Source organism: Eutrigla gurnardus, assembly GCF_963514095.1.
Source record: "Eutrigla gurnardus genome assembly, chromosome: 15".
Classification (NCBI taxonomy): Eukaryota; Metazoa; Chordata; class Actinopteri; order Perciformes; family Triglidae; genus Eutrigla; species Eutrigla gurnardus.
This window is the reverse complement of record NC_139938.1, coordinates 14,340,604-14,353,506: the sequence shown is the minus strand read 5'-3', so window position 1 is coordinate 14,353,506 and position 12,903 is coordinate 14,340,604. Positions and strand designations below refer to the sequence as shown.

The 12,903-nt window shown below is 43.4% G+C and overlaps 1 protein-coding gene across 1 annotated transcript in view; it reads right to left on the bottom strand.

Moving 5' to 3' along the window:
* fat3b (FAT atypical cadherin 3b) overlaps positions 1–12,879 on the bottom strand; it is a 55,517-nt gene extending 42,638 nt beyond the window's left edge. The window contains exons 1-5 of the mRNA XM_084028595.1: positions 9,841–12,879; positions 9,604–9,738; positions 9,066–9,267; positions 4,118–4,236; positions 2,392–2,590 (exon numbers count right to left, since the gene is read on the bottom strand). Of these exons, the coding sequence (XP_083884721.1) occupies positions 2,392–2,590; positions 4,118–4,236; positions 9,066–9,267; positions 9,604–9,738; positions 9,841–12,807 (3,622 nt within the window). The 5' untranslated portion in view covers positions 12,808–12,879. The remainder of the gene's footprint in view (positions 1–2,391; positions 2,591–4,117; positions 4,237–9,065; positions 9,268–9,603; positions 9,739–9,840) is intronic.
* Positions 12,880–12,903: the final 24 nt, after the last annotated feature.

The window sequence follows — 12,903 nt, the reverse complement described above, 5'->3', positions numbered from 1 at the left end:
TGTGTGTGTGTGTGTGTGCTTCCCGCAGAGACACGGACACGTGTGAACGCGAGTTTCATACTGTATGAGGTGGCATCATCTTCATCGACTCATTACAAAGCTGCCCTCTCTAGCACACTGCCGTAACCAATTAATCAGTTGATTCGCCACACACACACACACACACACACACAGCAGTTGAATGTGTGAATCTGATGCGCAATCTGCTGAAAAATAAATCAACTCGGTGTGATTTTGCGACCTTATTAACGACGGCCACATCTGATGGACACGTCACGACACGCGCGACAATAACTCGTTAAGCTCGGAGTTTTATGACCTGAATTTTACTCTCAAAGAGTTTAAAGGCTCAAGAGGAAGTGTGTCTGTGTGTTTGGCTACAGTTGGTATATATCGATGAGTGTGTGAGGAACACATTGTCTCTATTGGGATCAATATTGGCCTTTTCACCCTGGTTCAGTCCAGTCCACCTCCCTACATATGGTCAATATCACATATTCATGATGCGGTAATGAATAACTGTTCATAGAGAAAGAGAAATGGAATTACCCGCTTTGATTTGCAAACGAGCAACAGCATAGCTTCTTGATAACGGAGTTTATATGATCAGTTTTTCATCATTTGATCAGGGTTTTCTATGAATCACAATGCAGGTCCCTGCAACAACTCAAATGTGCCTTTTTGTTGTTTACTGAAACGCTTAATCTAGGTCAAAGACTTCACCGTTTTTGCTTTTTTCTCAAGATTTGAATAAAACATTTTACCTTTTCAATAATTCTTTAATGGAGGCTTCAAGCAAAGCCTGTACTGAGAATGCAGTGCTGGGACCTCCCTAGACTTTACACTTGGCAGTCAAAACCGAAACACTTTGAAACACAATGCTTGTATTCTGTGCAGATATAATGTTAATAAATCAGAATGACTTGGAAAAATAAACCAAGGGTTCTAAATCTTTCATGATATTGCAAAAAGCCTGTGAAAAGTATGGGATCAATAAAGGTCCTGACAGGGTTCCTGTCTTTTAGGTCTGACAGATTGGGAGGTTTGAAATGATAAGGCGTAATGTTGTGAGATTCAGTTCACAAGCTGCAGTTGTACATCATCTTTTGTAAGCCTGTCAAAGGGCTTGAGGTACTCAAGTACGTAAATGTGAGTACAATATATCAGTGAGATTTCACAAACTGTTATGAATATATGAGTATTGATTAAAGGCAAGAAACTGTACATAAAAATAGAACTCAAAGTCCAAATGTTTTGTCTGAAATTTAAAGGATAACCATAAATTCTATGCATGGAATTCTGCTTATATGTCCTGGGAAGTACGACAGCATATGGAAAAAACATTTTTCAAACTGTCCATCTTGAGTCTGACAACGTTATGGCAGTGCAATGCAAAATAAAATTGGTGGAGTACTTAAAAATACACTCAGAATTGCTTGTCCCATCTTTAGTGCACGATCCGACTGGATAAAAATAGAACTACCTGCCTATTATGTAATTCAAAAGTCAGGTTCTACCATCCAATGTGGCTTTAGTTACAGAAACGGATGAGTATTTTTGCATGTGCACATTAAAGTTAAATTAGTCAGGACAGGAACACGGTAAAAAATTTAGCTTTCTGCACAAACAGGGTTTTTTTTACACACTAACATGCAGTATTTACCCACAGGTTAAACCACAACGGCAGGCAGTCTGCGCAGCCTTTTGTGTCTTGATCCAATGGCAGACTGCTTATGGTGAACCCACACGGCGGAATATTTTTAAATAAAAATCTAATTCCAAATCCAAGATAATACTCCTGAAACCTTTTTATAACTTTGAAAAAAAAAGGCATGTTTTATTCATGTTACTATACATCATATAATGCATGGAAATATACTACGTGGTCCTCCTTCAGTGAACAAAAGTAATTGGAAAGAAAATTGCTTTGACTAATGTAAACCCCTTTATGATTAGAAGATATTCATCCACACACTGGATTAATAAACGACTAACTCCACTAATTTGCTCAAGTGCATTGCAAATGCGTTCACCCCTTTGGAAGACTGGAAGCAATATTCAGTTAAAAGCGTAGTAAAGATTGTCTGGGCGGGCGGCTCATCAGTGTCCTAGATGTTTGACTGTGTGGGCACAAAAGTCTTTCTAATTTGTTGTGTGGGAACCAAAGCCTTTTATCGGATGAACGCGGGGTAGGAGGTGCATGATGAAAGAAGATTCCATTCATTTCAGAGGCATGTAAACAAATAAAAACAAAAGACGTGGTGTAATTATTTGTTCTTCATAGGAGATATTTCTAATTATGTCATTAGTCTTCCACGATATGCTGTCAGTTACCAAGATATTCTCATTGTTTAAATTGTTTATAATGATGTTTCTGTTTGGCAGTCCCACCTGTTTTGGGATTGATGGAGAAGAAATTCTGGGGGTTGCCAGCGGTGATGCGATAACTCAGACGACTGGGGATGGCGGTGAGGTCGGGGTCCTGCGCCTGGATACGGATGACCGACACGTCCTTTGGAGAGTTCTCCATGACGACTGGATGGTAGATAGGATCCGAGGTGAGAGGAGCATTATCGTTGACGTCTTCTACCTGAGAGAGGAATAGAGAGACAAAGTGGAGAGGGGGAGATAAGGAAGGGATTGGGTGAGGTATTTGTCTGTACTCTAACTGTCTCCTTTATCCGAGTTGCATCTGAATTGGCCATGGATGTGTTGATAATACATAACCTTCTAAAATCAGCATGCGTTCGCTATCTTTGTTAATCAACAACTCATGAAAAGCAGCATGGGCTCGGCCCCGGCTCGATCCGTTATCAATCACAAAATGGAAATGAATTTACCAGAAAATGTCATGAATGTCACACCTCAAATGCACTGCAAATGAATTTCCCCTTCTGACAGCATAGATCTGGAATATTTACGGCAAACAGAGAGTTGATTGAGTGTTTGCTGCCAGGCACAGAGAGCCAAGATGGTTCAGCCGGTGAATGAGGAGCACCCGTGCCTGATTAATCTCCCTATTTTTGTCCGCGATGAAGAGGCAAGGAGTAAAGAGCCCCGATCACACCACCACACCTGAATATCCCAAAGCCAGAAAAATGCCATTTTTTTTCTTCTTCATGTACTGCTGAACTCCTCCCTGAAGGCTGAGCAGCGTTGGAGCAGTGATGTGTGTATCTGAGTGTTTAGACAGTGGATTACTTGGTGCCAAATAAAACAGAAGCTGAGCGAGACTTCCCTGGGGGAGTGTATCTCTTGCTCACAGACTGAGCATTGCCATAGTTATACACTGTGCTGAGCACCATTAGCATTTTCGAGAGGGGCACGCTGATTGTTGTTTAGCTTCATACTGTTACTTCGGAGACGACGATCCACAGTAACGCGCGGTAAAAGCTGTGAAAGCAGACTGCGGCTGCATGCCTGCCAGCTGTACGACTTTTCCAATGACAGACACGGAGAAAAGAAGCTAATCTGTTAAATGCACCCCTTCATGCAACGTTATAATTTTGTCAGCGGGTTATAGGTTTGAAAATTGCAAAAACATCAGGATTGCTGGATGCGTAACCGAATATGGTGTATATGATACATATAGAGTAAAAGCTGAGAGGACATAACTGAATATTTTGGGTTGGCGGGATATGGCAGCCGACCTAATATATATTCAAATTCCAGACAGTTCACCAAACAGTTGTGACTCAGTAATGAACTAAATCCAGATCAGCTGGTTTTAGCTTTGGACGGATCCCCTGCCTTGCAGTTGCATTTGCAAATGTGTCGTCCTTTAAAATACCAAACAAATGTTATGCATGAATTAATATCACCTGTTATTGCGACACATGTTATCATCGCCTGCTCAAATATGATAAGTGATGCATTGAAATAGGAATAAACAGAGGATTGTGTCTGAAAACAACTTTATTTGACAGTGTATAAAGCATGATGATGTATTTCTGTGATCAATAAAGGATCCGCTGATGTTTTATTTTTTTTAAACGGCGCAGGAGTGAAGTTAAACTTCATGTTTATGCTGATCTCTCAGTGAAAGGTCACTCGCTCTGTATACAGCCTCTTATGCATGCACGGTACACTGTGAATATTGGCAGCAGAATCTGAGTACCTGAATGAAGACTTGGATAGATGCTGACAGGGGTGTAACCCCTTTGTCTGTGGCATAGACTGTAAGCCAGTAGGAGTCTTTGCTCTCACAGTCCAGGATACCAGCGGTGTAAATCACCCCTGTTGAAGCACAGAGAAAGATGAATGGAGTTATTTGGGCTTGAGAATAACATATATATCAGGTGTGTGTATACACGTGGGTGTCATCCGCAGAATACATCATTGAAAGATCTAATGGGAAAAGTCTTTGAGTGCTAACTTTTACGGCGGCTGAGACACAAATTTTGTGAAAAACTTTGTGTCGTGGCTTCAGTGACATTCACAGGCATTAGCGGTGCCGCTGTAGTCACCTTCAATGTTTCAGCTTCTCTACAGCTAATCACAGCTGACCAAACTGCTCCCAGTTGCAATTTGCTTAGTGCTAAACGTACTCTGGACTGCCCTACACCAATACACACACACACACACACACACACACACACACACACACACACACACACACGCACACTGACTGGCGTGTGTTTAGTGGCCTTAAGGAAAACAAGTAGCTGACAGCTTTGGTGACCTCTTGAGGGACAAAGGGAACACTCACAATGGATGACACATGGGTGCCTCTTTTTTCTTCTTGAAATCAGTCATGCAGGACTGTCCATGTAAACACTCCAAATAACAAAAATGACACACATAGTCACTCTGGGTTTGAGGGTTCACTCGTGTCATTTGTATACATTGCCAAGAGCACTGAAGCAGCGTGATGCAAGGTCACAAGTGTCACATGTGGTGTATTTACACGAGGAAACCTAAAGTTTCAACACATTTATCTAGTTGCATCATTTCTGATGCTGGAAAATAACACAAGTCAGCTGAGAATAAATAGTCATCGGGAAAAAAAGGGAGCAGTCGATGCATTTCTGCTCAGTGCACAGAAACTTTTTGGAGGCAGCGTGAGTCAAGTCGTGCAGCATGCGTTCGTCAGCGCTCGCCGAGTCTGTGCAAGCATCTGTGCTTCGGTTCACAAGCAATTGGCCCCCACAAGATGCTAGGACGAATTGGGACCAGACATGTGAGAGAGTCTATTTACTTTGGCTCTCGCACCTAAACCTCCTGCTATTTCACTTCTTATCATTAAAGACGCATTGATGTTGGTGAGTTTAATGCTATTACAATAAGTATTCAAAGTGGAAGTATATGTATTTAATGTTGGTACCCTGTTGCACTTGACACATCATGATAGATAGATGGAGAACTCTAGCCATGTAAGAAGATGAAATCGTGGATTCCTTTAATATGACTAATATAAATGATGTGTGACTCCAGCCCAGACTCCAAACCCCTGGGATAAAAATGCTCAGTGGCACTGCTTAATTCAGTGCCTCACCTCGGTCACCCAGTTAAAAACATATCAACTAAACGAGCATAAAAATACGTTTTTCAGAGTAAAATCCTCTAATTTGAGCCCAAATATCATGTCGAGGAATATTCCTGAATAGATTATTAAAATATGACATAATTATTCTTCAATTGTCATAAAGTAGATGTCCGCTCTTCAGCCTTCCATTAATCCACAAATGCCCAGGTTACAGTCATTCAAGCATAGAAAATCAGGAACTAGAGTGTGATTGTGTGCCCTCGTTTGTGTCTTCTTGCAGCCTCCTCGGGCGCATGTCGAAGGTGTTATCTTATTACTAGAAAGTATATGTATATGTCAGATTAAGACTAAGTAGCTGCCCCGCAGCATGCATCATGCATACGCAAGTCCTCGCAGATCGGCGTCCTTGCTCTGTCGTCCTTGACCGTGTCCTTTTCAAGCCACATCTCGTGTCTGTCAGATAACTCGACAGAGAGAGGCGAGGAAAACAGAGCTGGCTCTTTCCAAACCTCTTTGAACTTTAAGACCGACAGGCACTATTCAGTGAATTCAATATAAATCTGACTTGACAGCATCCATTTTTACCATAAGTAACACACTTCAAAGAGTCGGGGGTAAAATATGAAGGGTCATGGCACATTTTCAAATGTAGAAGTTCACAGTACACTCGGGTTTACATCCATCAGTTATGTCTGTTCAACGTCTTGAAAAACTGGTTTTGGGGCCTAATTAATGTCACCATATCAAATAATCAATTCCAAGATTGATGTGAAAAATACGCTGTATTTTTCTGTATCTGGAGGCACAACTGTGAAGAGCTCTAAGAGTGGCAAAAAAAAAAGAAGACATCAAAAGTACAGCCTGTTAATTTTTTTTCACAAATGTTGGATAGATTGCTTTTTAAAAGTGTGTTTGCCTCTAACTGAAATACTGCTTTGTCCTGACTGTGACAAATCCTGGCGCTTGCAAACCCACTAATAGAGGAGCAGTGGCTTCTGACAGCTGCCCAATGAGAAATTGCAGGGCTTGCTTTCCCCCTAACCAATGACAAGAATACCAATTTTTGTTCAAAGTACAGGAATTAAGCCAGAGAAGATCCCATTCTTTTCTGATAGATAGCCCCTGTGGGCTACTTTCCAGCCGTTAGAGGAGTGAGTAACCTTAAGCATCTAAATACCAAACGTGGGAAAAGGGTATAAAAGGTAAATAACATAATAAGAATTAAATGGTATGACAGACATTGGGAGTGTCATTTCTACAGAAGATGCATTAAAGAGCCACAAACTACAAGAAGGGGGGGAATGCACAAGTTAAGACATGCTTAACAAAAATTGATTTATCACACAATATCTAATGCTCTCTGTCGCTTTTACTCTCACTCTCACTGTCTGTCTCGCTCTATCTTCACTTAGCTTTGGCACTAAGAGCCACAGATTGACAGGCAGTCAGAGCTGAGCCTCTCAACATGGCAGCTTAATGCATGGTGGGAGGACAGAGCAGTGCTTCTCTGTCCACGCCTGACAACGCTGACTTCTAGACGCTATGAGATGAAATGAAAGACTTGCAAAACCTCTGATTCTCATCTGATATGAAAAAAATGTTTTTACACTCGCCTATGATATAAGGAGAATAACAAATGCCACAACTTAAAAACAAAAGTTCCAGAAAGCAAAAAAAATGAAAGGCTTGGAAGGAGGGAAGCAGTATTTTTTTTTTCTGACACTTTTTATGTACACTAGACTCCCCAGCATCCTCTTCCTTCCTCTCTCCGCTTCACTTCCACTCCCCTTCCCCTCCACTTTCTGCTCTAACAAGCACTCTGATTTCCCCTGGAAAATCTGCACTCAATAAACTTTCTCACTGGCTGTGATGCGACTTACTGAGGTTTTTAATACTAAAGTAAATAACAGCACCACGTACGATGACAGGAGACTCTAGGGATCCGTCTGTGCACTGCTGTGAGTACACTATAACATACGCAAATACATGCATGTATACACACACAGAAATAAAGCGAGGGCGAGAGACATTCTCTCCATGTGTCAATCTGTTTCTCTCTCGCTTTCCCTCTCAATTACAGTCAATACTAATTACCCTTGTTGAAGGTCAATAAAGGCCTCCGGTGCAAGTACAGTGGGGACCAGTGTGACAAGAGGTGAAGAAAGAGGCCAGGGGACAAATGATGTCATTTGCTCCTTAAAAATAAGAGCCGAAACAAATTGGACTGGGTATAATTAACCACTGCTACTTATTATTTCAGCCGGCCAACATGTCACCACAGTGCCAGTTACTAGTGGCAACTGATTTAAGAAGCTGCTGTACGATGTGATATTGTTCTAATATATTCCTACTAATGACACATTTTAGTTTTGATATATAACATAGTTTTTCATGATCAGTCACAAGGTGGACTCAATTCCACACCAATTAGTTAGAATGCAGTGGTTAATAAAAACAAAATGTATTTTATATAATGACTAGCAAAGTTGATAATTAAATTAGTGAGTGCAGAGTGGGAACAATGTAAATAACCTATTAAGTATTATGAACGGTGCTGATTAAATGATGCATATTACACTGCTATGAGACTGCTTTCTTTTGAAACAGTAAAACAAAGGCTAATATGCAACCCAGGACCCGTCTGTGGTAAGACTTGGCTTCAGGGGTAATTATGAAGCACTACGGAGCGTCCTGAGAACGAGTGAATGAGGGACTGATTTCAAAGCTGGAAGTGTGAATGTTTCAGCACCACGGAGAGAGACACAGAGAGATTACCGGTAGGTTTAAAAGCTTCAGCGCTACGGAGACAGAGACTGCAACAATAAGCCTCGATGGCAAAGCAAGAGTTCTCACTTACACATTTTTCCCATGGAAATATCAAATACAATATATATAAAATAATTTGAGAGAGAGCGAGAGAGCGAGAGAGAGAGAGAGAGAGAGAGAGAGAGAGAGAGAAATATGGGCTAATATGAACTGTCCTATTTTCATACTGGATATTTGATTCATTTTATCTCTGGGTGAGTGAGTCGCGGCCTCTTCTTCGGATCAACGTGATTTCAGCTACGGTTTGAAACGTCAGGAAAGTTGAAGACAACTGCGTGCTTTTCTTTTTTTTTTTTTTTGGGTCAGGCCTCCTTTAATAAGTCGCAGTGATTTCGCTACTTGGAAAGGATGGTGCCGCTGCACAGGACAGCCTTGATCAATGTTATCCACGCAGCACTGGATCAGTTGTACTGAGCAGCCCGAGGCCCAGCCTGTGTAGCTGCCATGCTGCCCTCATTACAGTAATGATCTCCCGGTCCACAGCTCCCACGTGAAGCACCATCAACATACCGATCCTGACTGTACCTCACACTCTTTTCACCTCTCTCCCTCAAAGACACACATATTTCACTTGCACCGCAAACCACAATGTGACAGAAAATAAAACCGTTGAGCAACAACAACACAGGTGAAAGTCGTTTCCTATAACACACATTAGCAACACATTTAGGTGTTGATATTCCACTCATGGCCCTGTAAGTTAATGGATTTCCACTTTACATAAATTGGCTTGAAAATTGATCTTGTGTCGCACCTGTGTCTTCGTCAATGGTGAAAGTGCCCAGTCCGCTGCCTCCTCTGACAGAGTACCTCAACGCGCCGTCTCGCCCCTTGTCGTCATCTTTAGCGCTGACTGTCAGGACGCTTGTGCCTGCGCGAGAGTTCTCCTTCACTGAGCCTCTCACGGCAAAGTCAGGGAAGTAGGGTGCATACAAATTCTCATTGACATCCACCACCTGAAAAAAAGTGTAACGGTAACACTTTGATTTTTTTAATGATGATGTGAAAAATTGAGGTATGCTTTAATGACATTATGGCTAGCAGCTATTAATGATTTCCTGACAAGTAATCATTTTGGTAAATAAAATATTTATGTTGCTAGCGTATCCTAAATTGTCCCCGTAATAAAATGGAAAGGAATATCATTGAATTGTGGAGTTTCCTGCACCTGCTCGTTAAACATTCAATCAATTTCATTGTTGTGGATTGGTCTTAAACTGATGAAGCAGGTTTTGATTTTAGAATTCGCTCTGAGACATATTTGTGTGTTTGTGTGTGTGTGTGTCACACACCTCCACCTCCACAAACGTCTGACTGATTAAGCTGGGTACTCCTCTGTCCTCAGCAAGTAATGTCAGGTTGAAAAACTGTTGTTTCTCAAAGTCCAGCTCCTTCCTAATTCTCAACACTCCCGTCACAGCATCGATCTGTACAAAGCATAACAATCCCATACATCATAAATTGTCAATAAAAGAGAAAGAGAATCAGCATGCAACAGTGCAGACAACACAAAAAGTGGCATCACGTACCTCAAAAGTGCCATTGAAGTCGTTCATCAAGGAGTATCGGACCTGTCCACTGGGGCCCGTGTCCGGGTCCTGAGCCTGCACCCAGGTGATCACGGCCCCTGGTGGGAGGTCCTCCAGTACTCGAGCACTATAGCTGCTGGGGATGAAAGCTGGAGCACAATCGTTGACATCCTCCACTATGATAGTGAGTGTCGTCACTGACGACCTTCGAGTGACTCTTTCCGCTTTGTCTCTCACTTCAATCTTCAACATGAACATTGGGATGGTTTCTCTGTCCAAGTGGCTGGACACGAACACACTTCCACTTTCGCTGTCGATGCCAAACTGAGGGACGCCGGTCAGCATCACGTAGGACAGCTGTCCGTTCTGACCCATGTCCCTGTCAAACGCAGTCAGGGTAATAACTTCGACACCAATGGCGGTGTTTTCCGCAACGAGAGCAGAGAAGCTGTCCTGATCGAACTGGGGGTCGTTGTCATTCACGTCCTCGACGATCACAGTCAGAAGTCTCCAGTTGGACATCTGAGGAACGCCCTGATCGTAGATGGTGATATTGAGGAAGTAACGATCCAACTGCTCGCGGTCAAGTGGTTGCAACACAGTTATCAACCCATTCTCCATGTTGATATTGAAGCAGTTTTCTTTGTTACCGTCTGATATGGAAAAGAGGACACGGCCGTTGAAACCCGTGTCGCCGTCCCGTGCTCTCACCTGAAATACACTGGCACCAGCAGCAAGGTCTTCTCTCACTAGAATACTAGTAGGTAAGGCCTCGAACTGGGGAGCGTGTTGGTTGGTAGAGAACAGATCTGTATATCTCTCGTCTGATCTTGGTCTGGCCATAGCAGACGCTTTTGAGACCATTTTTTCTGCCAACAGCTGGGCTACCCTCGTCTCCTTGCAGTTGAAGCCCACGGGCGGCATCCTACCCCTCACCACAGATACGTTCACAAATGTCGGATCGGAGAACATCTCGCCATCCGTTGCCACTACTTTCAGGTTGAACATCCCGCTTTTTAAATTTGCCCCTCCTAATGATCTTTTCAGTGACAAAGCCCCAGAGTCCGGATTCAAGTTAAAATAGTCTAACTCGTTCCCAGTCAGTATCTTGTACATCACCATTCCTAGCTCATCCATGTCCACGGCCGACAAGGTGACGATTGTCTGGGTGACGGGGAAATCACGGCTTATCATCCCCCTGCAGGAAACCCTCTCAAAGAGAGGCTGGTTGTCATTTATATTTATCAGACGGATGGTGACATTAACTTCACTCTCCCTTCTGTAGGGGGAACCCCAATCAGAGGCCCGCACTGCAAAAGTATAGATGTCATCTGAGGACTCAAAGTCTAGGTCTCTTGTGATCCGCACCTCCCCTGTGTCCTGGTCTATTGCAAACGGAAGATACTGTTCGCCACTTATAGTGTGGGTTACGTAACCATTCTCTCCTTTATCAGCATCCACAGCGGACACTACGAGAGCAACGGTACCCACAGGTAAGCTCTCGTTGACTGCGATATCATAGAACGGCCTATTGAACAAGGGCGAGTTGTCATTAGCATCCTCTATCGTGATTTGGACCCTTGCTTTCAGCTGACTGATAACATCGCCTACCTCCATTTCCATGAAATCCTGTGATATCCTTGTCAGCTGCCTTGTGGTCATGATAGCTCCAGTCAAAGGGTTTATATCAAAGTACATTAGATCTGAGGGGCTGCTGAAGCTGTAATTGACACTCAGAGGAGCTGGGGAGATTCTCACCACCTCTACAATAGTGCCTGGGGGAGCTATTTCACTCAGCTTGACAACATAAACATCTTTTTCAAATTTCGCCAAGACTAGGTCTGGCTTTGTAACCAACAACTGAACAACTTGAGTATTAGAAAACTTAGGAGGCATGCCCCTATCTTTAGCTTGGAAGGTCAAGTTGCAGCCATAGGGGAATGTGTCCCATTCGAACAATTCGGATGTTTTAACCCGATACTCATTCCCTACCGGCGATCGATCAATCACAAATTGTTCAAGGGGGTCACCCTCAATGATGGACACCCACTCTATATCCCCAGATACCCCCTCGTCTTTGTCCTCCACAGTCATTATGGCATAGACTGGGTCCTTGTCGGCCCACGATGGGACGACAGCGATTGCATTGAGAACAGGGGAAAATTCATTAACGCGCTCTACAGTTAGGACCAGCCTTGCAGTGCTGCTGATACCATTGTTACCGTAGAGTTTCATCCCTCTGTCGACCACCTGCACCTCCAGCTCAAATCGGTCTCGTTTGTCCATTCTGGGCCGACCTGTCAGGGTGATGACCCCGCTGGTCGGATGAACGGCAAAGAGTTCAACTCTGTTCTTGAAGAAGTAGTAGAACTCACCGTTGGAGCCCACGTCGGCGTCTGTGGCTGTCACGCGTCCTACGCTGGCGCCCAGAGGGGCACTCTCAGAAACAATGAATGAATAAGAGGTAGGGGAGAAGAGAGGTCGGAGGTCATTTGTATCCAAGACCTTGATAAAAACAGTGGCTAAAGCCTCGAGGTCTCCGTGGGCAGACGCCTTAATCGTCAGCGTGTAATTGTCCTGTACTTCCCGATTCAATGTGGCTCCACTGCCTCCGTTAGTGCGAACGCGGAGGAAACAAAAATCTCCCAACACAAACTCCTCAGCCTGGAAGATTCCCTCACTGTCTCCAGACGCAATGGAATATTTTATTTCTAAAGAGCGAGGTGGTCCAAGAACGATGCCCATTTTGACCTCACTTCTGGTATAGGTTCTTGCTGCAGAGTTCTCAAAGATGGAAGCATTATAGGCAGGCTGGGTAAAGAGCAGCAGGCCTTGTCCTGCCCTAGGTTCTGTCAGGAACTGGGCGTGGGTTGATGGGAGACAGGGGAGCAAGAAGAAGCAAATAAAACGGAAAAGAAGAGAAAAGCTGGGTAGAGGAAGCATATTTCCCCACCGACTAGACTTCATCACTATTCCATCACCCAGTCACCCTATATTTGGAAAGGATAACAAAGAAAGAATAGATCTAATTCAGTTTGGCGTGTTGGTAAAGACATGCACTAT